Genomic DNA, 27,851 nt, shown 5'->3' on the forward strand with positions numbered 1-27,851 from the left:
TTTACGAATTTCACTTCAGTTTTGTCGGTGCTGTCTGCTAAATTTGACCCTGATAATCTCCTCTTGCGTGTTTCTTCACGACAAAAATGTAAAGGACAAAGAAAAGTCAAAAGCCAGTTGAATTCCACCAGGTCCATAGCCTGGTGAAGCACCACTTGAATTAACATAAAAAAAAATTCCCCATGCATGATTATTTCATCCATTTTCACCTTTAGATGTACTCGGTTTATTTCGTTTTGCATAAATATACAGGGCATGGATATGTGATTGAAAAAAAGAGAAATTTTGGTAAAATTAAGACCGGGGGCGGCGCTCCAGACAAGCCTATTAGAATGATCGCTTAGCAACCCGGGCCGTAAAGTGATAGCGGGTGTCGTAAAAGCTAAAAGCTGGTGTTGGGAAGAGTCGAAACAGAACCCATTGTGGTGCTGGAGAGAGGAGTGAGCAGCTGCATGTGATAGGAAGAAAAGAGCCAATTCCTTGTCTACAAAGGGACTCATGATACGCGGACACATATGGACGTTGATGCGCAATACGGCCGTTGTTGTCTTTTGTGAAGGAACCGCGTCCTACAGTCGGAAAGAGCCGGTATACGAAGAGTTAAGACTCGATATCCTAACTGTTTATTTCGGCAGCTAGCGGGCTAGCTGGCTACTAGATACCTAGGAGCTAGACGTGGTCTGACTTCGCTTGATAAGAATATCACCGTCGAGCTTTTTTTTTTTTTGTTTGTTGTAGGATTAGTTTTTCCTTCACGTAATCTCTCCCGTCGTTTAGATTCACCCGTTACTCTCCTTTAAGTGAACCGCAACTTTGAAGAATGATCAACTGAGCGCTAAAGCGTTCTACTACCCCGAAGAGGAAGAAAAAGTCCGTCAGGTTTGTTACACGCTTGTTTCTTCTCTTTGCAGCCCGTTAAGTTAGAGACTTTTTTTTTCAGATGTGAAAAATGGGATATTATTGCCATTAAAAGTCGTATTTCTCTCCATTTCGAAGCCACAACTCGAGGACTTAAAGGGTGATGGGGGGGGGGGGGGGGTCAAGCGTAGTTTGACATTAACTATTAATGTACGTGAGAGAATGCGGGGTTACACTGTTACTACACCAGAAATGATGAAAATATAAGATAAAAGATGTCCCCCCCCTACAACCCTTATCTGATACCCACATCCTCCGGATGGTAACATGAAGGTTACTGTTACCGTTTCAAGTGCTGGTGTTTTCATTCTTGTTTGCTCCTGCAGGCATTTCCTGAATTAAGAGACTTAAAATATTCAACCAAAATTAATATAAAAACTACAGCCTTCCATAAATTTGCTGTCACTCTGTATTATTTTGTCTTATTTCTTTACCCGGACCAAATCCACAATAACATCCACGTATTATTATTTAGAGCAAAAGTAGTTTCCTCTTTGCTTTTAATCGGCGTTGTTCGTCCACTCAAATATAATATGTTCCCTCTTGGCCAGCTGGATTTGGATCGATCAGCTGTGTATTTTGCTGCCTCGTTGTTGGCATGAGCGAACATCAGGTTGAGCCATTTGCCCAATAAGTCAGACATGCATTGAGAATGAAAGGCTAATTGCAGTAATAGCTAAAGTGACTTGGCCGTGAGATTTCTCTGGCATAATGAGGATTACACGCCAAAACTTGAAGGAAAAATAGATTACCACAACAGTTGCCTTCTGTTTGGGTCGCTCAGAGCTTATAATAAGTCTTATGGAACAGAATGCGGGCTGCTTGAAATTAATTTTTCCATAACAGGAGAATTATTGTGGAGCTGTTTTGCAATATTAGTTGAAAAGGGAACTATGAAAATAAGCTGATTCCCCCTCTGTTGGTGGTTGATTTGACTCTTTCTCAGGACTCGGCAGGGGAAATGTCTTGTAAATGAAGCCTAAAAGCTCCCGAAGGAGCCGTATATTTTTTTTCCCTTCAACCTCAAATCTCAACAAATCGGGGAAGAAAAAAAAAAATAAAGCAACTTGTCGAACAGATGGAAACACGCAATACATGACCTTTTAAAATAAAGAAGAAGTGCATGTCGGGTACCTCCAACAAGGAGGTTGTTTTTGGTTGGATGTATTTGTTTGTCAGCAGGATTATGCAAAAACTTGCAGGCAGATTTTCATGAAAACTCATGGGTTGTGGGGGGGGTGTAGTATCGGTCAAAGAAGGACCCAATACAATTTAGGACAGATCTGTTGTAACGCTAGTCTTCTTCTCAGAGGTCTGCATTTTGACAGCATTATTTCAGCCTCCTCAAGCATATTTCTGTTGCTCTAACCTTATCACTAGATTTAAATATACTACAAGCTTTCCCGGACAAGACAACCAGACAGCTTTTACAAAGTGATGTAGGCTTGTGAAAATGTGCAGCTGTTGAGATGACACAAAACAATCGTGTTTAAGTGCAAGTCTCAGTTCAAGTGTGTCCAAACAGCTGCTGGAGTCTGGCACGGAGCTGTTACAATTGATATTCTCATTAAAACCTTTAGGATTCAGTTTGGGCCAGAGATGAACAGATTGATGTCTGCGTGGGGATTCGGTTAATTGGCGCTTATATTCCGGGGACTCCATTTTAAATGAGGTGTTTGAAATGTTACTGTCATTAGTATCAATCCATCACTGTCTATGTGTTTGCCGTACTGAGGCAATCTGGCTGTGGCTGAATGTTTTTTGTGATCAAACATTATTGACTCCCTCAATCAATAACCTTGGCAGCCGGAGCCTCACATTGTATTGGAGGAAAAGAGGATGGGGGGGGGGGGGGTTTGGTGGGCCCGAGGAAGCTTTTTCTGATCTCTCAGGAAGGTTTTGCTGGAGTCTGTGGTAGATATATTCATGTGTTTGTGTGTCCATTTTCTAGAGATGGAAAAGTGCTAAAATAGGTTGCATTTATATATGAATTCAAAGCACTTCATTCAGCCGTTCCCACTCATATTTAAACTGTGGTGGTGGAGGCTGCCATGCAAGGCAACCTGCTCAACTGAGGCAAATTACAGGTTTAGTGTTTTGCTCAAGGACACTTCAATGCAAGCTGTGGAAGGGATGTGAAAGTGGGTTTTGACAGTCAACATGTCGGAGACATTTATCAATATGTCAGTGGGCTTAAAAAGACATATGTGCCTATATGGGTTCATTGGAAACATGAATAAACAAATATCCTGTACTGTAGCCTACGGCATAGCAGGACGTACAGCTCTATGGCAGAAGCCTGCACCAACTGTGGCTGGTCCATCTGGTAACATAACATTTCCTGCAATGCATTTCTACGCCTTTATTTCACAGAGTCTCCTTCTTCTGGTCTGCATTCTTTTCGGCTTTATGTTTATTTCGGTAAATGAAACTATCGTTCAAAGATAATTGGTGCAAACTCCCAAACTATTTGCTCTGTTTCAGCTAAAGTCGCTGGAAGGACACAAAGAAATTCAGCGAAGCAGCGTAGAAGCCCCCGGGGCCAGCGTGCATTTCAGTGGCGTGACTGAGGCACGGCTCAGCCAGACCACCGCGACCCAAATTGACAAATTGAAAATCGTCAAAGTCCAAACTTATCGATCCTCGTAGGTCTTATTATGCAGCAACGAGTGAGCAAAGGTGGTGGGAGAGTAGTGAGCACAGCAGCTAATCAAGGTACCAACAGAATTTTACACTTCTGCTCAGAATCTTTCAGAATAAGGCCCCTCAAAGCCACCTGATGTAACCATAATGATAATAAATTATTGCTGCTTTTATTTTGAAGGCAAGCTCACATGTCTGGATGTGGTTTTTGTAGGCAACCGATCTCAGATCATATTTGAAAAAGCAGACAAAAACGATCAAATGTTCTCGTCAGCATAAGAGCATTGTGAAAGTCTGTCCAATGTGCCGACAAATCCCCCCCCGTGTGGAGGTTCCAACCATCTGACGGTCCACTCTAGCTCCTGCTGCCGTTCTGCATCAATGTGATTTTTCTCACCTTAATACCCTTTCGTGATCCATTATTTGTGTTTCCCCTCTCCTCTTTCTTCCACTTCATCCCAGTCCTCTCCACTACTTCCTTTTCAGCGCGCTCCCTCTCTCATTAGCGATATTCCAGCATGTTCATGTGTGGCTCACTTTTATAATATCATAATGAAGTTCAGCCTCAGGTGCAGTGAAAGAACTGGTTAAGACTGGCCCTCATTCAGCTTTATCTTAAGCCAGTTTTACACATTGAGCAGCGGAAAAGATTATTCAAGACGGAAATTTCTTTTCTGAGGCCCATCTTTCTTATCTAGGTTATTCTGTCAAAATCTTAAGTTTAATAAAAGTTTAAATATTAGAATATTACCATGTCATTCTCCTCTGTCTCGACCTTTGTCATTCTGTTTTAAGCCAACATGGGGCCCATTGCTTCATCTTGCGCCTTTTCTGTCCCAGTAACGAGCCATTTTGCAGCTCTTAACATCTGCCAAACTTGGAGCATTTTGAATGCGAGACTCATCTCCCATGCATGAGGAGTCAGGCATCCTTTGATTTGCCCTCTTTTCTTTGCCTCTCTTTCGTGCTCACCGCCACTCTTTGTAGAGTGAGTATGCTGAAAAACTTTCTTACCCCACTTTTGGCTGTGGCACCAAATGATGAGAGGTAATTTGGTGGTTATTCTAAACAGGGTTTTCCTCCCTGTATTGTGCGTCCCTCCTCTACGTCATAGGGGGGAGGAACGGAGGTGGGAGGCTAATCTAAAACACAAGTTTTTCTGTGGGTATTATGTTTGTCCAAAAGAAAACACTGCTTTAAATTTCACTGCCCCTCTATTCCAGTGGGTAACATCTGTGGTTGAGTAGAGAGCATCTGGCTTTAATATTGGGCTCTAAGTGAACTTTACCCTCGGCAAAAACCTGAATAGGCAACTTTGCCGTAGGGAACTATATAGACTATGCAAGTTCTGTTGAAAAAAAACTCCCAAGCCGTGGGGTGGTACACAGCAATGGACAATGTGGTAGCTAAATAAATGGTTTTGCAGGTGTAAAATTCACAATAAGCAGTTTAGTGGGGGTAATTACCAAGGAAAATTATCCACATCTTAAATTACCATGCCATCCTTCTAATAAAGCTCAATGTTTTGGTCTCGTACACACCATAACTGTGTGTGCGTGTGTGTGCAGCAGCAGCAGCAGCAGCAGGCTATAAAAAATGTAGTTGCATTTTAATTCTCCGGCTTCATGCTTAAACAAAAACACAGATCAACAATAAGCCACTGGTGGCAGGTTTGTACATTTCAATTTCATCGATTTTAATTTTGAGCATTTTAACACCTCTGTTGTTTCTCATTAACAGAAAGAAAACGCTGTGCGCAGCTTATCCGTTCACTGCTGCAATTAGTACGGTCATTGGCATAATCCAGGTGACGCTATGTAGGTAATTGAGGCCTAACTCTTTCTCTGGAGAGGAAGAAGAAGCTACGTATTAGCTTGTTAGCTGCCAGCTTGTGCATCTCATTACTCCGTAGTGTCCAGGTCTTGTTCCAGGCTTGCTCCATCTCGCTGTCGCTCTCTGTAGCTTTCTGCCTGCTTGGCTGAGGTTATGTTTTGTCCCTCTTGAGCTCTTTGCTGATCCCAGTTAAATCTCATATCTGCTCCCCAGATCTTGCTCCCGCATCTGTGCCGTGACAGCCTGTGTCAGATGCTAAATGGCACTTGATTTGATATCTTATAGCAACAGGATATTTGCTTCTCTTCTCAAGCAAGACGCTTTCCCTGAAGTAGAGGGTACAAGGCTCATATCCTTTTGACCTGCATTCAAGTTTTCTTGTGGGGTTTCTTTGCTCCTATTTGCTGTTCTAATTCGTTTTCTCCCAATTTATCTTCTTTTCCCTGTTGAATATGATTATCTTGGACAATTTGATTTCTGGATTCTATTAAATTATTGTGTTGGCGTTCCTTTAGCTCAGTCTGAATGGGCGCGGCTGAGAGGTTATTCGGTTATTGTTCATTTATCACACTGGAGGCATTTTGTTGAAGTCAGCGTGATGCGGAACCACAGTTTCTTTTTTTGGCATGCTCAATGAAATTCTGTTTCAGACTAAATGCATTAAAATGATCTTTTTGTACTTTTGCCTCTGACATATCTCAGGTTAATGTGGGTGAAATAGTTTACTGGAAAGTATCCTGCATTATTCATTTATAAAGCCTACAATTTGTGATGTTCTTCATAATAAGTAATTTCTCTCTCCAAGTTCTGGGAACTGCAGCACATTATTGTCAACATTTATACACCCAATTTGGTTAAATTCCATGTTTAAAAAAAAATTGCTTCTATTTCAAACATGAAAAGTAACTAAACTATTTCTTCCATCTTATTTATGGTTCAAGGACAACTATACTTTTGAGTCACATTGCTTGGATTTCTTCTGACAAGTGCAAACATCATATTTCTTGTCTTTTAAATACATATTGCAGGCTGTCTGAAGTTTCCCCTATTTGGATGTAGTCTATTTTTACGTTAGTGATGTTGGCCCGATCTATTTAAGGTATTTTCAGACAGAGGTGTGAGGTAAGAGCCAGTGTGTTCAGCTTCTTATCTTACACTCAGCAGCCGCACGTGTCACAACCGCTGCTCACTTGGCTGCCTCAAGCCCCCGTGTCTTTCCTCATCTGAGCCGCTTCGATCTGAAAGCAAACTGCAAGTAACCATCGACGCACACACTAATCACACTCGTGTGTCTACTTGTTAGCCGTGCCCTCTGTAGTCGGCTGTCCTAATAGGCATGTCTTAATGAGTTCTAATTGAGGATGGCTAATTTGCATGGCTGGATTCATTGTCGTTTTTAAAGCGTCTTATAAGACTCATTGCTAAAAAGCTGATTGGAGGTCTGTGATTTCTGTCATGGAAAGACCGGGGGGTGTTTGAGAGGGTTGCTTCTACACTGAGAGCTCAGATTGTTGTCGCTTTCTTCTATGCATGGTTCGTACATTGCCCCTGTCTGCTTACACAGATATGCCGAACGGAGGTACTAGTGGATTATTTTTTCTCCCTCACCCTTGTACGTGATTTTAGCGACACCAGCCATTTTCAAAAGAACAACTTCAAAGCGTGATTAAAACGGTGCAGGGCAACCATGATCAAAGGTTAAATTGCACTCAGTGTGGTTCTTAACAATGCAAAGCAAGATTCTTCTATTTGAAAAGAGAGGGAAGGGAAAAAAAAAAACCCTCATGATTTGCGAGCTCAGTTACCGGTGAGGTATGCAGACGGTGTTATTTTCCCATGCATCAGAGGAAAAATGATGGATACCTCTGTAGCTGCAGAGGGAGGGTCCTCTGAGGATGACTCCTCAAAGTGCAATACATTTTATTTATACTACAGGAGAGGATGTTGTACATTTACTCTTTAATTTGATCACTGACACTTTATTTCCCCTCTTTCCTCACTTTTATTTATCTTTTTATACATTAAATAACTGCCCAGTGAGAAAGTGTTCAAATAGGCACAGGCAGGTTTATTGCTCTGGCTGTGCGCCATCTCATTTTTGCTCAAAAACTCAAATGACACAAGCTATTTAAATTTGTGTGACAATTTAATATGCTAGAGAAAGTACTTCTTTGTTTTATACGAGGTATTGTATGATAGGATTTGGTTGTTAGATTTGAAAGCAAGCAACCGTTTTCATTTATCTTTGACCAAAAGGGCTATTTACAGGTGAAAATATAGCTGTTCTCTCACCCGGTCTAATAAGTTCCTCTCTTCCTTTGCTTGATTTCAGACTTGCTGGCTCGAGGTGGCTCACAACCACAAAGAAGGGAGAACATGACCCACTGGCCTCTGCCAGAAACTGGCACGGGGCAGCTGTGCCAACCTCACCCCAGCCTGCGGCATTAGAAACTACCCTAGTACGCCATGTTGGAGAGGCACTGAGGTCAGCTTCCTGACGATCATCTCACCTCTCCTCTCTGTCCCTCAAGACCCCTCGTCCCTGCCCCGCCCCCATCATGCTGCGCTTCTTGCCTCTGAAGCTTGGCCGCCTTTACCGCTGTCTGAAACTTCTATTAGTGGTGGGATTGTGTGTCATCTTGTTGATGAACACACACAACTTGTTCGCCTCCTTCCAGAAGAATGAGCTCACTGACAGACGCTTCATCAACCTCAACAAGTGTCCCGCCTGCTTTGGCACCAGCTGGTGCCGCAAGTTCATGAATGGCCAGGTTTCATTTGAGACTTGGGGTCGGCTGCGATTCCTAGATGTCTTCAATGTCAAAAATGTTTACTTTGCTCAGTATGGCGAGCCCAGGGAGGGCACCCGTCGCGTAGTGCTTAAACGTCTGGGCTCCAATCAGGAGCTGGCTGAGATCGACCAGAAAATCTGCAAGAGGGCCACAGGCAGGCCGCGCTGTGACCTCATCCAGGCAATGTACAAAACTGAATTCGCCCGGATCAATGGCGACGTTCGTCTGCTCACCCCAGAAGTGGTGGAGGGCTGGTCAGACCTGGTACACTGCCCCTCTCAGAGGTTGCTGGACCGTGTTGTCCGCAGGTATGCTGAGACCAAAGACTCAGGCAGCTTTCTACTCAAGAACCTCAAGGACACCGAGAGAATGCAGCTGCTCATGACCTTGGCATTCAACCCCGAACCACTTGTATTGCAGGTATTGTTTTTTTTTCCTGTTTGTTTGTTGTTTTTTTCACTGTTCATGTAACTATGGGTTTTTTTCCTTTTCTGTTAGTGTAACTGTGTTTGGGAACATTTGGTTTTGATGAAGTGGTGTCAGATGATCTGTGGCACCAGCTTTGTAAGAGTAGTTGAGTCATGGCTCCTTGATTTCTTTTCTACAAAGAGGATAAGAACTCCAATACAGAACAAGTCAGGCTGTGGCCCCAAGAGCCCCTGGTAAATTATAGGGTAGGAATCTTCCTTTTCCGTCCTCTTCCATAGATTTGAGATGAGCCATTACACCCTCCCAAAAGTCAAGGCTACATCGGCACCGCGTGTCTGCCCTCTAGAGCGCTAATACTCCTCTGCCTAGAATAGAGAGGGGTTTAAAAGCTGTGGCCTCCCAAAAGATGAGAGATTTTGGCTGGCGGCAATACTGCATATTTAACACTATATGTAGGGCAGTTTTGAATTATTCAGGAGTGCATCTGTAAATGGTCCAAGTTGTTTTTAATTTTAATCTACGTCTCTGTCCGTTGGGTTCTCGTCATGTGCGGGAGACTGCACTTGGAGGGATTTTGCAGGCCTGCTTATTGTTATTAGCATCTTTATTTCAGCCTTATAAAAGGAAAAAAGTCGTTTGTGTTACAAGATTAAAAGAACATGCAAAAAAATATTTTTTTTCTACAGGTCTGTAGGTTTATTGCTGATATATGATGTATGTAAAGCAAGGCCTCCACATTGAAAGGAGCGTCTCATAACGGTCATTCTTTGACACTATGTGAGAAGTCAAATTTGGGCCTGTCTCTAGTCCATCGTCCCGTGTGTCAAAGAAAGCTGTACTGTATGTCACATATAAGCACTCTCCACTTCCTCTTCCCTCAGTGATTTACAAGCAACCGATCAATTCCAATTTCAATCCGGCATTGACCGTGTCTCACGAGGGGACAAAACAACAATGGTCATGTCCCGTGTAGATATTGAATAACTCAGGCTGACCTCCAACCCCAGCTACCCCCTCCCCACACACACACACTACATATGAAGCTGGACACCTCCAGGCATTTCAGAGAACAAAAGGCGAGATCAGCTTTTAGTCCAGTCGATCTATAAAATCTGATTAGCCGTGTGTGGTTGCTTGCCCTCCCTTTTCTTTCCTTTCTCCTTTTCTTCTGTCTCTTTCAAACCTTCCTGTTTTTTTCCAGCTCGCCTGTGTATGCTCCACAAACTCCTGTTGGATAATTCCATCAGTCATCCAATGCCATTATGAGCCAGGTCTGAGGCTGGGCTATCCCCCCCCCAAAAATCCCCATCTTGCACAATCTTAGCTCCAGACACCACACACATCATGCCCACACATTGTCCACAGCTCTCCCCACTCCATGTAGCCTTAGCTTGTTTACAGGGATTCATGAATTGTTGATCACATCCTGAACTTGTGACCTGTGGGCAGGAGTAAGAACTGTAGCGTCTATGTGTGCAGTAGGTCAGAAAGTGAGCGTTGATTGTATGAACGGATAATGTACAAAAAACACATGCCAGGCGTCTCTGAGACCAGACAGCATCATAAAATGAGTAAATTTGCTGAAAGACTGAAAGATCCAATGCACCAAGGTTGGACGACAGTAGGCCATAAAGAATTAATGGTGCCTATCGAGATTAAACAGAAGACGTGCTGTACTACAACACCTTGGTCTCTGTTCTTGCCAAGCTGCAGGGAGGGGCTCGAACAAAAGATACGTCTCCAACCATTAATTTAAAGAAACTAGATCCTTAGTTCTAGTTATCACTCATCTTCATAAATGCCTGGGTGCAGCTGAACACATTTTAGGTAAGTTTGAGAGGCCAGTATCACTCCATGTATAATTTAGGTCTTCTATATTTAGTGTAAATGATTTCCAGCCCTCACTGGCCGCCTTTGCTCTGGTTTGGGGGGTTTCTCCCGTCGCTCTCCTCCAGCTTTATTCAGTTGAATAATGTGAATAACATTTCTGCCGTCTGCTCAGTGAGCTGTACTCCCTCTCTTAGAATGGCTTCTGTTTCCAGGCTTTTGAAGCCACAGGCAGCAAATCGGCCCTGTTTCACTATGAGAAACTAGACCTTCTTTGTCAGAGGGAAACAATCTGCTGTGTTGTTTCGGGTCCGGCCAACAATGCTTTTTCTGTGTGCTATGCAGTACACAAGCACGCACATGTAAATACACACACACCGCCCCCGTTCTTCTGTCACGTGGAAGACCATTTGGCTTTGGGGAATAAATATTTTTGGAAGACAAATTGACCACAGCCAAACAAGAAAATGTTGTGCAATGAGAGAAACCTTATGCAACTTCAGCTGTTTTGTTTCCTTTACGCCAAAACTGTGATTTTACTCACAAGTTGGCCTCTCTGTTAATGTGATAAATCCACCCGTGTCAAGGGTTTGCCTTGGCAATAACAGTAAGTACATGAAAGCATTTGATTTGATTTCTTATTCAATAATTTTTTGAAATAAACACAGTGTAATAAAAACAGATCCCTGGGTATATTTTAATGCACCAGTATTAGTTCCAATAGAAGCTGTGCTTTTGTGACTGCTGCATCTTCTTTGTGACTCCAGAATGCAGTCAGCCATGTGTATTTAGCAGGAAGTTACTGGCGCGCCATGGTGACCTACAAAAAACAAAACTATCCTAAAACGCCTGTTTCCAAACTCTTAAGAGCATCGTCCATTATAATCCACATCTTCTTTGTCCAGCCATATGCTCAGTAATCCACCACCACTTTGAGACAAAAACAAACCTACATTAAAGCAGCATTGAAAAGGTACTGGGCTTTAAACCTGATTCTTAATGTTCCATCACTGTTTGTACTGTGTTTTGTCCTCGGCCTGCTAGTGTTGTAGCATTGCTCTCCTTCACCATAGCGGGGCTGTATCGGTATTCCATTGCCCAATTTTATATTTAATGTGGGTGCTTTTTTTTATATATATATATATATATATATATATATATATATATATATATAAAAAAGCACCCACATTCTGGTGTGAGACTATGAGATGAGTCTTGGCACAACGCAGAAATTTACTGCACTTGAGCACTCAATATAATTTGTTAAGAGCAATGTACAAAACATTCAGATTGCTGCAGCTTCTCGGCCAGCACTGCCTGTTTCTTCCACCAGTCTGTATGACAAACTTTCATCTGACGATCGTATGGTTCTTCATGACAGGGGACATGACAGGTTAATTGCTCCCGGCAGCTCATGTCTACGCTTGTCAAAAAATGTTTGGTCAGCAAGTGTCTCTGCTGCTGCATCATGTACAAATTGAAACAACATAGATGTAAATATGTACGTATTGGATCACACTCACTCCAACTTCTGTGAGAAAACATGATCAGCACATCCCTCATGATAGTTGAAGCTCTCCATTTTCCCAGCTAGGACCTCACTGCTATTCTTGCTCGTCTGGCTGGATGCTGCTCTGACTCATCAGGTGATGGTTGTGTTTGATGGAAAGCAGTACATCTGGCCCAACTTGAAATTAGTTTGATTTAGCCCGGTCCACCTTTCCAAATCATCAAGCTCGGTGAGTTGGCCAGTACCATGTGACTATTGCGCTCGCAACCCGTTTTTGGTCCTCAGCCCTGTCTTGCTCAGTGAAGCCTAGAATAGGATGTGACAGGCGGTGGGGTTAACTCAGTCAGTGGTACACTCATCTCCTCCAGACTCCCAATCTGTGCTCTCCCAGACACCCCGTTCTGTCTTTCTATTACCGTCCCTCCCCACCTTCCCAATATCCACTTCCTCATTCCGCGCCTAGTCCTCACCTGACACTGCTCATCAGAATGAGCCTCTCACACAACGCCGTCTGTTTTCCCCAGAACCCAGACAACTGATACTAAATTGGAGAGGAGATCTAGAGAGATTAGATGAATGACCTTATCTCCTCATTCCTCCCAAAGTTTTTTGACAGGAGAATCTTGAATGCAAATGTAAAAGTAAACATGACACTTTGAGCAAACACTCTTGCAGCCCCTTTGAAAATTTTTCAAATAGCAGACGCCTCTTTGGTATACTGTTGATTTAAAGAGCTTCCGTGTAATCTATCACAGTCCTCATCCAATTTAGGAACCAAAGCCAAAGTAAATGTTATAAATTCTTATTCTTTATGATGACACCTGAAACTTGACCCACTGAATATTTATTTATTTATTTATCTTGAAGGAAAGTTGATTTAACTCAGTGGCCTGTAGACAGCATCGGCGGGGTGAGTAGTTATATCATTATAGTGGAGAACAATGACAAAACATGTTTTTAAATGTGCAACAGACAATCGTTCCTGCAGAAAAGAAAGGCTATTGACTATCTAGCACTAATATAACAGAGGCTATTTTGTCTCCCGTGGTAAAAAAAAACAGAAACAGTTTATCACAACCATTAACGTGTTTTAGTTACAGATGCATACAATTTGAGCCTTTTTAATTCACTGTTCAGGAAAAAAAAAACTACAGTTTTGTATCCAGGCTTTCTGGGTCATGCCTCTTTACCAAGAGGTTCAAAGCCTTTTTTTGTTTTCTAGTATTTATTTCTTTTCCATTTAATCACAGACGCCGCATGCTATTCTGAGTAAAAAGCGTGAGCTTTCAGTCCCCTAAGGCCAGTTCAGCGGTTGGGGTCCACTGGTAAACAGCATTTAAGTTGCTAGTCTGTGATTAGTACCTTGTTTTTGGGTCTGGTGGATTGTGATTCTCTTAGCACATAAGAGAAGAAGTGGTGTACGCTGCTTAACCCTGCTTCAAGTGCTACCGAAACCCCTTTCATTATTCTTATAGGCCTTTGTGTACAGACTGAATCCTGTTAGGATAAGACAGGGAGTTATCTGAGCCCAACTCCCCTCTTTTGGCTGCCCTCGCTGGATGGAGGCCCTGGTGGAAAGAGGAGAAGAGGAGGAGGAGAGTGGGGAAGGGTTTGTGTGTGTTGTACAAGCCAGAGCCTTGTGGTGTTGTCTTCCATTTGAACCAGTCTGCTTGTGTTACCCTAATCCTTTCTCTCTCTTTCTGCCCCCCCCCCCCCAAACAAACACAGACATACATACACATGCATGACAGCTGTGTTTGGTTAGGTGTAAATGCCTGAGGCGGAACCCCACCACCACTCATCCTACACCTCCCACTAGCTCCCTTTTTAGATCCCCCTTCCCCCAAACGTCCTACTGCTAAAGCCTGCAACCACCCTATGGCCCTGTTCAGACTTGGCATTAAGTGGGTAGCTCCCACTGCATGTTTGACTGCACTCAGAAAACCTGGTATTAAAATGCATCTTGAGTGATCAGGTCACCAGTGGGCAGGTGTGAACACACCATGGACATATTGACATTCAAGTATGCAGACTGCAGTCAGAGATGGACACATGTAACTGCATTATTTTGGCAGTATGAACGCAAATTCCCCGTAAAAAAAAACAAAAAACAAGAATAAATAAATAAAGCAATAGCTTTGAACTGTCTTGGAACAGGGATAGTGAGCTCGACATTGTGGCCCTCTGTTTCATCCAGCCACTCCTTTGCTCGCTCTTACTTCACTGATTTACATCACCCAGAAGCGTCAGCTCCAGTCCAACTAGTTGGCTAATCAAACCAGTTTTGTTCTTTGATAACCACAGCAACAGGTGTAAACTTAGACAGTTTACACCTGTCAAACCAGTTCTTCAGAGCACCTCAGACCAATATTTAGAGGCATTCCGGTCTACATCTGGCCACATTTATTTAGCAGTGCTGGGGAGGGCAGTCAAGGCTTTTCGCAAATTGAGTCCCTCACTGGTTATGGATCTGCCCAGGGGACTGGAAACTGGGATCCTCTTTTTTTAATTGTTTTGTTTTAAAATGTGAGATACTTAATTGTTTCTTTTGTAGGGAAGTTCTCTCTCTCTCTGCTCCTCTGTGTGCCAGAGAGGTTAGAGTGCGGTGTCCATGACAGCAGTCTCCCTCATCCCTACTCTCTGCTAGGGGCCGATGCTTCTGGGATAATTGCTGCTTGCTCTGAAATACATAGCCCTTGATGTAGGCCTCAAACCCACAGCCTTTAGGTCTCAGGCCAAGTTTCATTTGGGCTCCTCCCCAGTCATGTGGGCAGCAATACCACCTAGACTGAGTCAACACCGCTACATATGACTAAAAACATTCCTCGTCTTCCAGTGGAGGGGATTTAGGAGGGCTCTGTGTTCAGGTCACCACGCGATTTCAGTGATCACTTTGCAGTGGCGTATACAGGCAACCAGGAGCTGCACTGCCTTGTGCACTCATTCCTCATCCTGTCCTCGTTCTCCCCACAGAACAGAACTCAAAGACCTAGCTAACCTACTTCTGTTCCTGCTCGGCAGAGCTAACGGAGTCATGTGCATGCGTTTTCCTTCTGTCCAGCACAAGCAGACCCAGTCTGTCCACCTGACTTCTTGATTGTGACTTCTCATCCTAATTCTTTTTTTTTTTTTTAAACTTGTTACTTTCCTATTGGCACTGAGAGTAAAGTCCTCTCGCGCTACTCATGGACATGCACACAAGCCCAGCAATCTTTTCCAGTTTCAGTCCTTGTTTCTGGACTATTATTCCCTCTTCCCAAGACGGCTGCAAGCTCCACACACTGTGACTTTGCAGTCTTTGAACAGTGTGTCTTATGAGGAAAAAGGCAGGCTCTGTTCTATTTTAATATGCATACACTTTACATTCTCAGCCTTTCACTATCTTTCGTTACCGTTTACAGACACACAAACATGCGCTCCCCAGCTTTGGGCTCTCATTAGACATTATTGCCCCATCTTGTCAGCTTTCTGGGTGCAGGAAAGAAAGACAAAGATACAGGTTTAGCAGGAATGGGAGGAAAAAGGGTAGAGCTGTGTTTGCCAGGATGAGGAGTTAAGGCTGGTCCCCTGTGGGGCCTCACCTCTTGCGGCAGACTAACCGGCTGGATTTTAAACTTAAACGGCCACCAAAATGCCAGATGGGGCTTGCCACACATCTTCCAGACTCACAAGGTCAATGGGAGTGACACAGAAAACAAGTATTTTTTTTTGGTCAAGTCCAGCTTTGCAGGCCCAGCCTTGCAGAGCAGATGTGACTCCTTCTTAATGCTAAGCCTCTTTGATAAACGGGATGAGTAATGTTCATTTTGCAACATCAGGGTTGAAAGGGTTTTCTTCCTTGTTGTGTCTGCCTGAACGTGTCTGTGCTCCACACTTCCTCAACTTCATCATTTGATCCTTTGGACGAGGACTCCTGTCCCAACTTGCACGTTGTAAAGCGGCAGGTTTTTTTTGGTTTTGTTTTGAGGATAGAAAATCTTGAGAATTTAAACCACACCCTTCTCAAGACTTTAACAAGCTGCACACTTGAAACACACTTGTGGCAAACTGCTAATTTCCTTTCTGTTGTAAGTAGTTGTGGTTGCAAGATGAAGGCAACTGCTCTCTCTCTCTTTTTAAAGCTTTCATTTATAAACACAGTTCTGTGTCCACCTTATGTGTGTGTGCGTGCGCGTCTGTGTTTGATGGACCAGTGTTCTTGCTGGCCAGCCAAGGCAATATCTAGGGAGCCGCTCATGTTTACTCGGCCCCTGAATAGAGGTTGTTATCAGCCCTGGTCACGTTGCATGTCCTCATTCACATGCACTTGGATACAATTTCACATAGACACATACATATGTGGACACTCATACACAAAGACCCCTCTTTCGAACGCTCTTTAACACACACACACACACACACACACACACACACACACACACACACACACACACACACACACACCCCCATGCCCTCCCCCAAGTGGTCCAGTAGAAGGGCATGTCTTTGTCAGCAGATGTCAGGGCGCAGGTGTGTGTTCCTGTGCCTCTCGCTCCATTCGTTTCATCCTCTCCTCTAGAGGCTGCCCATTTGTCTGTGGCCCCGTTTCATTTCAACCCACTCCAATCTCCTCCCAAGAGGATGCCAGTGTGTCTGTTGTATTAAAGGAAGGGGAGTGAAAAGCACAAACATCCCCAGTCAATGCTACTGTTGTGCTCTGCCTCTACCTTTTAGATTGGATTAGTCAGAGTTGGGCCTAGAAGTCGCTGTGAGGTCGTCTTTAATAAGAAGATCCTGTTTTGTTCTGTTTGCACGCTCACTTTTGTTGTCTCCAGAGCCAGGATCATTATTTTTATTACACCGCATTAAATTCCAAGAGAAATTCGCAGTGAAAGTAACACCGTTTGGCACCAAGTTCTATATGTTAAAGGTTTTTTTTTTGCTAAGCTGGAGATAAACGACTGGAACAAGAAGTGATTAGATCTTTTAAAGCCGTAAAAGTTGCTGGGATGTGTCATTGGCAGTTTTGCACCCTCAGCATTTTTAAATAGCATAACATTGAAGGGGAAATGGTAAAATTCATTACCTGTGCAGTCCAAATTCTCTCCACCACACACGCCCTTGCAGAGTAAAGAGTGCTGAGGCTGAGTGATTGGTGAGGTTGTGCTTCCTCACTTTTCTGCCCTCACCTTTTATCGTATATTGAACTTCACTAAAGGAAGCTCATAAAAATGACAACCAGGTATGAGGTGTCAATTCCACAAGTTGACACGGCGCAACACATCCTTCAACACAACGGACGTACATGTATGTTAGAAACCACAGATGAAGGCTGGACAGACATGAAGGCATTCTCATAACAGCGAATGACGGTTTCTGAAAGTAGCCTTAGGATACTCACTGCCACCCCCCCCCCCCCCCACACCCACCCTCCATCTGCTGTCGTTCTACTTTTCCTCCTCTTCAGGCTGCAACCTGACAACAAAGAGAGAGATGTGTTTAGCAGGCAGGTCTTTGCTGGTTTATTCCTCCTGTCCACTGAAGCGGAGAAGTGAAAGACACTCTGTTTGTCTCTTCTGTTTGCTGTCTCCATCGTATCCCCCCACCCCCCCCCCCCCAAACCACCACCACCCTTCACCACATCTATCCATCCACCCTGCAGGGGTGAGAGTGGGAGGATGGTGTTTTACAAAGCCGCTTTAGCCGTTACATTGGACAGGCTAAGTTTTGTCAACAAGACCAAGAGCTGCTTAGATTTGCTGCAACATAAAGCGATCTGAGGTTTGAATCTGGGTCAAAGGGAAGTGGGCCTAATAGGGATGTACCACCAACGGATCCAGCTTCAATCTAATCTTTCGATACCAACTTCAGACATTAGAAAGCCATTTAAATATTTAGCCTATTAAATCTCTAATCCTAAAATCTCTTATGTAGGCATATCCATTGGCTAGCAACATCTCAGTAGTCTGGATGTGTCTCCTGTCCAGACACAATCGAGAACTGCACCGTTCCCCTTTTTTGTTTCTTAGTATCTGCTAGCATTTTCACTTTTTAAGAATTCTATTCTGAGATTATTCTTCCTGACAAGTTGGCTATAAGCTAAAATGTAGACGAATGCTATTAAGCCAAGAGTTTTGGAGAAGAATCTGGGGATTAGTCATTATTCAAACTCAGGATGACAGGTACAGGCAGACAGAAAAACTGCTGGAAGCCAGGAGTGCTTCCTGGACAGACTTTTATCTGTCCCACAATTGATCAGGTCACCTCAGGGAAATGGATTCTACCAAGACTGCATCGCAACTTATCATTGTCCTCCCATCGTGGTGTTCTTTTCTTTAAAGTATTCCAAAGAATAGATCTGCTTAAGGTGCAGATTTACACTGTTAAAACAGACTGCAGTAGACTTCTTTTGTGTGTGTGTGTTGTGTACATAGTAAAAAGTTGTACCATAATTATTTCATCAAGATCCTGATTTCTTTGTCCTTAAGATGATTTCAGTGTTCAGCCAGAAACCCCTAGCAAAGCATCCTCAGCCTTGACAGTCCTCTCTTTGAAATGCATTCAGCTCTTTGCATTATGCACCATAGCGCAGGAGGGGAACCACATGCCTCCATCTTCAGTACTCGTTGCAAATTAAAGCTTAGTCAAGGGATGTAATAAAGAAGTTTTATAGCAACTTAGTTTGACAAGTGTCTCGGCAATGTTGCACGAGTGAACCAGTAATTGTCACATAGTCATCTATTCTACAAACTATATTTTGTTGTCACGTGCACCCCTGCTGCAACAGTTTCTATGTGCTAAGTGTCCAGCTGTTGTCTTTGAAACTCGCCAGCTGCATGGCAGACTGGGGTTGAATGTACGTTTTTAAATAATTTCTATTTCATGAAATTTTAAAGGGATTTAGCCATGCATACACAAGAAAAAAGAAAAAAAATGACCGTGCAGACATGGAAAGCTGGTGAAGTATTAAATCCCCACAAGTGATGGTGGGACAACAGTCTTAGTAGTTCACCACTCACCTGCAGTGACATGGCATGTTCACTGTCATGTCTGCGATGTGATTGGGTCTCTGAAAAAAAGCGGGTATGTTACTAATGCTCTGGTGAAACACGAGTCTTCCTGGTCCTGTCAGTGCCGCGGCTGCTTGCCAGAAAAGTATTTGTTACAAAGGAATTGCGCTGCCTGGGTGTTTTCTTGTTTAAAGATGGGAGCTGATCACCGGTAGCAAAACTCGCATGCTAAAAGCAGGCCTCATTGTATTCCGTTAATTGGTTCACCCACTGTGATGGCCTGTGGCAATGAATCAGACCAAGATAAACACAATATCTCAGAAAAAGGTGAGACACAAAAGCTGGTGGAGAGAGATGGGATGCAGTAATGAGACTGACTGAGTCAATCCGCTTGATTTTTTTGCGTTTGACCTCAATCAGTTTAATAAATCTGAGAGAGCCGGAGTTGTTGTACAGCATCAGGGTAGCCAGGTCCTGCCAGCAGCATTACCTCGGTATTATTTATCAGTTTAAACTTGTAATACGCAGTGATTTCTTGTCAGCATGTCCAAACTGCATTAACTCGGTTAGCCGACATCATGCAGCAGATGAAATCGCTCCACTGCTGCATCACAACACATAAGACTTTCCTGCTAACTGCCGCGACCACAAATCACCTCATATTAGCTCTCTGGAATCACTGAGCACAGGCAGCATACATCAGCTCATACCTGTAGGGCTTCAACACAAACGGGCTCTTTTATTTATTTAATCCGATGTACCCAGCGCCGGCTCCGTTTCATGTGATCCTTTGGCAGATTCTCAAATATCGTGCTTAGAATGGTGTATCAAATATTGCCCAAGGCTGGCAACTTTGTGATTGGTGTCTGGGATTTTCTCTTTTCTCTCTTTGTATTGGGAAAATGGTTTCTGTTCAAATATTTTCTGACAATTTGAAGGTTCTTACAATTCACATGATAGCCTCTGCTTTTCAAAAACCAACTGGGCATTTCTGTTTATCAGTTCTACACTGTAAAGCGTGACTCCTTTATCTCTATTTACATCAAGTTTGTTTTTCTGTCCTCGTGTATTTCTGCTTTCCACAGAGCTTTCCATCAGACGAAGGATGGCCATTTGCCAAATACCTGGGAGCGTGTGGGCGCGTGGTAGCTGTCAACTATGTGGGCGAAGAGCTGTGGAGCTTCTATAACGCGCCCTGGGAGAAGAGAGTAGACTTGGCGCGTCAGCTGATGGACATCGCAGAGCAGCTGACCAACAACGACTTTGAATTCGCCCTCTACCTGCTGGACGTCAGCTTCGATAACTTCGCAGTGGGCCCACGCGATGGAAAGGTCATCGTTGTTGATGCAGAGAATGTTCTTGTGGCAGACAAAAGACTTATCAAGCAGAGTGAGTGGCATCATTTACGTCTGTGTGTGTGCGTGTGTGTGTCCATATGCCTGAGGGTAATGCCTAATATAGCCTTATCATTCAGTTGCCATGACGATTCATCTTTCCCTGCAAAGCTTATATGTATATCATAACTAAGCATCTGCACCTCAGGAGCAGCAGAAACTGATCAAATTTCCACAACAGCGTTTACAATCACACTTTCACACAGAAATTAAAAAAAACTGTGTTTTTCCTGAGAGTAAAACAAATTTTAGCCTTATTTCCTCAGTGGTTGTTGGTTCTCAAGAGTTTATTACAGAGACCAGAGTCCAATTCACTGCCTCCAGCTTGGATGCTCTAGAAAACCACCGTCAGTCCTACAACTGCCAATTGTAACTCATGAGGCAGCAGCTGAGGTTCGAGGAAGGGTCTCGGGGGACGGGCCGCTGCTGGCGAATCCGCACTCGCTCCAAGCCTCATCTCTAAGAATATACTTATCCAGCACCCCTTCTGCTCCGAGACGTTCATCCCCATCAAAGCAGCGATAGTTCAGATAACGAGCCATCTCTGCTGCCCTAGTTTTTTTTTTGTTTTTGTTTTTGCCTCTCAAAATAAACCTCGTAACAAGGACAGGGAGAGTTATCCATCATACCCTCAGTGTGACTGCTTCCTGTCCCCTCCACCGTCTTGGCTGAGAGAGGGAGGACCACCCAGTCAGTTTTCTAGGTTTGTCCCTTCCTGCAGAAATCCTATTAAAGGGATTCTGGTTCACCCATCATGCCCCATTACAACCCCCCCCCCATGGTTCACTAAATGTTCATTGACCAGAGGAGTCGTAGTCGTGGCCATAATCATGTTTGCAAAAGTGTTTTGGCCATCATCACACATTGACTTTGGAAGGATTGTGCATTTGGTAGAGCAGATGAACTTTATGATGAATACGAGAGACAAGAATGCTACACAATGGACGAACAACACAAATGAATGAAGTGAAACCAACACATTTGATTGCCTTGTGGTGCAGACACCGCCGCTGGCTTTTAGGGGCGAAGGCGTTGAACAACCAGACCTGCGGATCAGTGGGGGAAGAACTGCAGCGCAGTAACAATTTTATCTCGACTATCTTGATTTTTGTAATTGTCAGAAGCCCAAAATTGTAATTACAAATAACATTTGATGAATAATTCTGTGTCTGTGTCCACAAGCAACCTGCAGTGCACCGCAGCTCTACAACAGAATGAGACTTTAACTGTTTTTAAAAAGCAGGAAATCAATACGAGGAAGTAAACGCGGATGGCGGTGAGCTGCTGCCACAAAATAAATCAATGTATGGAAATCATTAGACCCCCGTCAAAGAGAAAAGGAAGAGGTGTTACTGACAGCTCCTGAATCATTTTGGCCTTTTGACGGTTTGCGCATGTAATAGATGTTCTAAAGGCTGTTAATTACAGCTTTGTGTTCCTCTGCAATCACTCAGCCCTGCAATTCAAATAATGAAATTGATATCGTAACATGTGACAACTTGTCAACAAGGAAAGTCTCTGTTTGAGGGGCAGTCCTCGATAGATATTATCTAGTGTGTGTGTGTGTGTGTGTGTGTGTGTGTATTACAGCTGCAGCAGCATCTATTTGTTTAATGAACACTGAACTATTTCAGGAATCCCAAATTCTCTGATTCCAGCTTCTTAAATGTTTCTCCAAGAGTACACTGAATAACAGCGGGTTGTTTTGGGTGTTTTCTGACATTTTATCAACCAAACGTTAAATTAATTAATCAAGAAAGTAATTGACAGATGAATCGATAACCGAGACGATAATTAGCTGCAGCCGTGGAGTCAATAGGTTGACCATTGGAGGGATGAATTTTTCGAAATGATGAGATCAGACAACTTCACATCACAAATACACAGAAAGCATTTTGAACTAACAGTTATTTTGTTTTATCTTAAGTATTAATATTTATGTTGTAGCCAATAGACACAATTTCCCCTCCTGCCACAGTCGGTCTCTGCTAGTCCTGAAGCTCAATCCTGTTTGAGCCCGCCTTTGTCTGGCCGACACATTTAGAGCTTGACAACTCAAGCTGCTTACCCTGGCCATTCAGAGTTGAAGCGTCAAGAATGTTTATGTGCTCCCCCCCCCCCCCCCCCCCCACGTGTTTGTGTGCCTGGATCTCTTTGTGTGTGTGCCAGGACTCAGCAGGAAAAGGAGCAGGACAACGGGGCTAATGAGTATTATGAGGTCACTGACATGTGTCGGGCTGCAGTAGGAAATGGTCGCGGTAACCTCCCAAGGCTTCACAAGTGCAGAATCCAATCCCTACAATTAGGAGCTGGAGATTGAAAGACTTTAAGTCTGTTGCATGAATCTCATCAGTCTAAACGGAGGAGAATTGATTTGCAAATCAAACACGCGCCGTTCCTCCCTCTCATTAGGGGCATCCACATTGATGCAGCGAGTTCAGTGAGATAAAACGTGTTCAAGTTGCACTGCGTGTTTGCACAGTCCAGTGGTGCGAAAGAAACCATTTCCCATCATTGAGTTTATAGCAGTTGAGGATGGTTTCACCCCCCAGTGGCTTTTGGAAACACACGCTGTATAATGTAACACACACACACACACTCTCCTTATTTCACAGGCTTTATATGCTACAAGGTAAACCACTCTGACAAGCATTTTGAGGCCTCGTGTCCATTCTCAGCACAGTTCTGGGAAGTCAAAGAAGTGAGAAGAATGTCTACAAATCTGACCTGAGCTCCTTAACGTGGAAGCTCCCAGATCCACATGAAACGAGAGAAAGCCCTCGTCCAGACTCAGGCAGTCATTTGAATTGGAAATGATTTAGTTTGCTTTGGAAATGTTCTAGTTTTGTTACGCTCGAACCAGAAATACGAGTGAAACAGAGGGAACTGAGGTGCAAGTAAAAAGACCACAGACTTTAGTTGGGTCTCAAAGTAGTTTTTTTTTTTTTTTGCTGTGCTCAGCTTTGCCCTTGAGAAGAACCTCGTCCTCCCTCCTTTTTTAGGCGTTCTGTCTGAGTGTGTGTGTGTGTGTGTGTGTGTGAGTGTGTGTGTGTGTGTGTGCGTGCGTGCGTGCGTGCGCACCTGCCTGCCTGCCACTGCGTTTGAGTGAACAAGAATAGGACACTCTCCTGATGCCGTCTGTCAATCAGCGCTGAGGCGTGATGCATGGCCAGCACAGAAACATTAATTGCTTTCACTTCACCTTGGTGCATGTGCGTACATCTTTATATGTCTGCGTACGCGTCTCTGTGTGTGTGTGTGCGAGAGAGAGAGAGTCCTCGTGGTGTGCGTACACAGGCAGATCCATCTTCATCACCCACACTGATTGATGTTGATGTGCCCCTCCTATTTGGGGGCCACAAGGACCCCGCGCTAACAGGGCAGCATGGGATGTTTGATTGAGTTGCTGTGATGAGCCAGAGGAGAAGTGTAGAAGTGCATTAACATCGATGCACTGAGTGTGTGTTTGCATCCTCTGGGTCCCGCCCCTCCATCCCTCCCTCCCCTCCTTTTCCACAATAGCGCTCTCATCATGTTATTTTCTTGCCCTCCCTCCTTTCTCCACACAATCCTCCAAAGGGGGGGGGGGGGGGGGGGGGGAACAACAACACAAAATGAGTTGGAGAAAGAATCTTATTTGCTCAATAAATCTGGAAAGTGGTTCATTTGCACCAAATCAAACAGCAGATGAGTCGTCTGGATGTGTGTGTGTGTTCAAAAATAAGGTGGTGTTGGCGTCTGCGGAGAGCGTTCAAAGACTTCAGAGCGGCATCCTGGTCCACTCAGCTTCTGGTCAGCTTGATTTCCTGATTAAAAAAGAAAACCCTTCTACTAACAGAAAAACCCATATGTTCATATTAAATGTAGTAAGATTTAAAAAATAAAGACCTCACTGCTGTTCAAAGGTCGAAAGCCGTGCTCTCATTACACATTCACCAAGCGAAAGAAGCTCACAACCTAATGAATGCGTTCATATATTTTAAATGAATGTTGTGCATCTCTTATTTGTGGCTATTTTTTATGATCAGTGTGTCTTTATTGCAGCTGCCTCCTTTAATTGTCTCCGTCTCTTTGCAGACAAGCCAGAAAATTACGACGTGTGGTACGAGAGCCGCTTCGAGGAGTGTGACAGGGAGGCCTGCCTGTCGTTCTCCAAGGACTCCCTTTGTTCCAGGGTCACTGTGGACCACAACTACTATGCTGTTTGCCAGAACCTGTTATCACGCTACGCTACGTGGCGGGGAACGACCGGTGGACTCCTTCATGATCCCCCCGCCCACATAGCCAAAGATGGACAACTCGAGGCTCTCTTGGACGAGTGCACCAAACCCAAAAAGCGTTACGGCCGCTTCCTGGCCGCCAAGGAACTGCGCGAGTACCTAACGCAGCTAGCAGCGGCTTCCTCCTCTGCTACAGCCAGGTAATTAATGGAGTTGGCGTTAGCCTGACGCACTGAGAGACTGGATCCTGTACCAGTAATCTACGAACTCTTGAGATCCTGGTTCTTGTACACGATGTCATTTGCTCTCTTTTGCACCGGAGCAAGAAAGTGTGAGAGGTCTTGCATCAGGAAGTGTAAGAATCCAACTTCAAAGCAGTTGATTTAAAGCTCGAGCTTTTACCTGACTTTGCTCCTGTCTGAAAGAGGAGTGAGGCACTAAGATCCTGGTTAGAACCAGGATAGAGCGGGGATAGAGGCCACTTCTCCCCTCCCGGGGTGGGCCTGCTGTCTCTGGGGGAGGCGTGGCTGCGAGAAAGGGCTCTGAGAAACGCATTCTTCACTGGACCCAGGCTAACGTGCGCGTCCAACAAAAGCAGCAACATCACACAGCGCTCATCCATCCTCCTGTTCACTCCTCATTTCATCAAAACTCTTGAATCTGAACACCTGTTAAATTCTGCCCCCCTGGATCTCTCCTTGTCCTTTTAATTAGGATGTTCTTTTTCTGGGCTGAATTAAAGTAGTTTTCTGCCTTTAATTCCCCCCCCCCCCCCCCCCCCCGCTCAGTGGCTTTTTTCCCTTTACCCTGTGTAGCATGGCTGCAGGGAAGGCAGAGGTAGCATGAATCTCTTGCTGTCAAGCGGCAGGAAAGGCTAAACTGCAGCAGATCGAGAGCAGAGCTCGACCCTCGACAGCTATATAAGTCTAATTTCCTTCTGTTCCAATCAATCACTCCATTTGCAAGTTCTGTGATTGTGGCAATCATTTTATTTTTAGCATCCCCCCCCTCCATTTTGAAAGAAAACAGAGGGAAACAGCTGTGCTTCGGAAAAGGAATGAGGAATTTGTACAGCGGGTGGTCCCGGGATGCAGATGTGCTGATACCAAAGAGGCTATAATGAATATTTAGAACCCTGAGCAGTACATCTTTCCTCCCAGTTGTTCTCACTCCTCTTGTTTGAGCTGGCAAGCCGATATACTGATTTTTTTTTCTTCGACAACCAAATCCAGAGGTAGTTACCTGGATTATCTGACATCTTAATGTCTCCTGATTCCCTGTGCTTTGTTCTATCTGCTGCAGTCAAGGTCTAAAGATCTGCCCTCATCAAGCAGATGACGGGAACCTTTCATGACTGATAAGAGCAAATCTTCTTGTCCGCGAGAGTCGAGAACAATCATCTGAAATTAGTTTCCTGCTCCACATCCGGCTCCAAACCTGCACTTTTAGCTTCTGGAGCCCCACCTTCCTCTCTAGGCACCTCCTGAGAGGTGGGTTGATTTGGTGGAGATTGAAGCAATCTGAAATATTGGCTCATTAGCTAATTGATTATGAGAGATCTTCCTCAAATGACGTGGAACAAACACCCCCCCCCCCCCCCCGCCCAACCCACTCCATATGTTTAGTAAATCATCTGTTTTGATGTTGTGAATCAGCCGCTAAATGCCCAGTGGAGTGTTGTGTAGCACGGTCAATGCACAACAAATCAACACGAGCCTCTCCATCTACGGGGAAAACAAGAAAGCACAGCGGTTGCTTTTTAGCCTTGCGCGAGACCCACGGAGACGAGGTGACCCCTGTCAGTTTGGAAAAGCAATAAAAAGAAGTTTGGCTAATGGATTTTGAAGACCCCAGCCTCTCTCTCTCTCTCTCTCTCCTCTCTCTCTTTCCTTCTTCCTCTCACTCTGTTGTGTTTCTGTTTCCCCGGTCTGGAGAACGTTGGAGCTGGAGAGATTTGTACGTGCATAATTAACTGTCCACTTTTGTACTGTATTTTTTTTTCTTTTGAGTATTCTATCAGCATTGTCTGATTTTTCCTGTGCCTTTCATTCAGAAGTTGTATTTACAACTTAAAGTGGGTTTAAATATTAAAATAAATGAAGATATATATATATATATATATATAGATATATATACACTTAATTTGCGTGTGGACTCTTCTTGATTCCGTCTCATTATTTGATTATTTTAGGCATTTTTGCTGCACTTCCTATTAGCTTTTAAAATTCAATTCACAGTGGCACAGATGGATGTCAGCGTTCGCCAATTTCTGTTGCTTTTTTCTCATTCCTCCTCCTCGTTTTTTTCCTATTTATTTTTTTTGATCTTTCATATCTCCATCTTTCCTCTCATTTGGATCAAATCTCCATCTTTTTCTCGCTCGTTTTGGATCCAAGCCCGAGTTCCCTTTGTTGTGCTCTCAACTCAAGTGGGATGCAGGTCTCTCTCTTTAATCCGTGTTTTTTTGTGGGGTTGGGGAAGGGGGGGGGGGGGTAAATTTGAGCTGTGTGGAATTTTGTGTGTGTGTGAAAAATGTTACAAAGACTTTAGATTAGATTTTAGACTTTAATCATAAAAAAAATGGAACAAGCAGATTATATCCTCATACATCCAAAAAATAGAAAATACTCCCAAATCTTAAATTCTTTACCACATATTTGGGTGTTTGTGCACGGCTGTTGTGCGCGCCGCTAATTCAACGGCTCTGTCTTGAGCCAGCTCGCGCTTGTAACATGAAAGCATGTGGTGAGACAAAGTAGTCCTCACGCCACAACCAAAATTAGATGCTACACCAGTGACACTCTGCTTCTCTCTCCCTCTCTCTCTTTCCCCCGGTGTCTCTTCATGGTCATTTCCCCGCCTCTTCCCCTCTCCTCTGTAATTGCGCTTCTCTTTGACACACCCGCTGGTTTGTGTGGAGAGTTGATGTCACACTCATTGTGGTGAACGCTCTTTAGCCCTTTACGCCGTCGCCACTCTTAGCTTATGAATGGCTCCGGGGTACGAAAACGCCACAGAAGAGGAACGGGGGCATCGGGCGCTCGGCTGCCGCCCCTCTATGTTTAAATAAACATGAGGCCATTTCCAGGCCCAGCCACTGGAGATTTTATGCACTGAACAAAGAAGAAGGTCCGGGAAACAAAAATAAAATGACACAATAGGTTTTTGAGCAAATAGAACCCCACAAATTCCCCGACTGTGTTATCAAATTTGCTTCAAGTGAGTTTGCCTCCACAAATTGCCACCATAGAGACGAGAGCAGACTTTTCTTTCTCTCTTTCTTTTTTGCATATTGC

At 44.0% G+C, this 27,851-nt stretch overlaps 1 protein-coding gene across 1 annotated transcript; it reads left to right on the forward strand.

Annotated features, from left to right (window-relative positions):
- The first annotated feature begins 388 nt into the window (after window positions 1–388).
- Window positions 389–26,651, forward strand: dipk2ab (divergent protein kinase domain 2Ab). Its single transcript, XM_086191620.1, is given in 5 exon segments — window positions 389–879; window positions 7,727–8,122; window positions 8,125–8,606; window positions 20,027–20,330; window positions 24,413–26,651. Coding segments are annotated over 4 exon segments (1,179 nt in total). The 5' UTR covers window positions 389–879; window positions 7,727–8,076; the 3' UTR covers window positions 24,760–26,651.
- The last annotated feature ends 1,200 nt before the right edge of the window (window positions 26,652–27,851 follow it).

Source organism: Aulostomus chinensis, chromosome 21, assembly GCF_037954235.1.
Source record: "Aulostomus chinensis isolate RoL2024-O1b breed Wild chromosome 21, RoL_Achi_v1.0, whole genome shotgun sequence".
Classification (NCBI taxonomy): domain Eukaryota; kingdom Metazoa; phylum Chordata; class Actinopteri; order Syngnathiformes; family Aulostomidae; genus Aulostomus; species Aulostomus chinensis.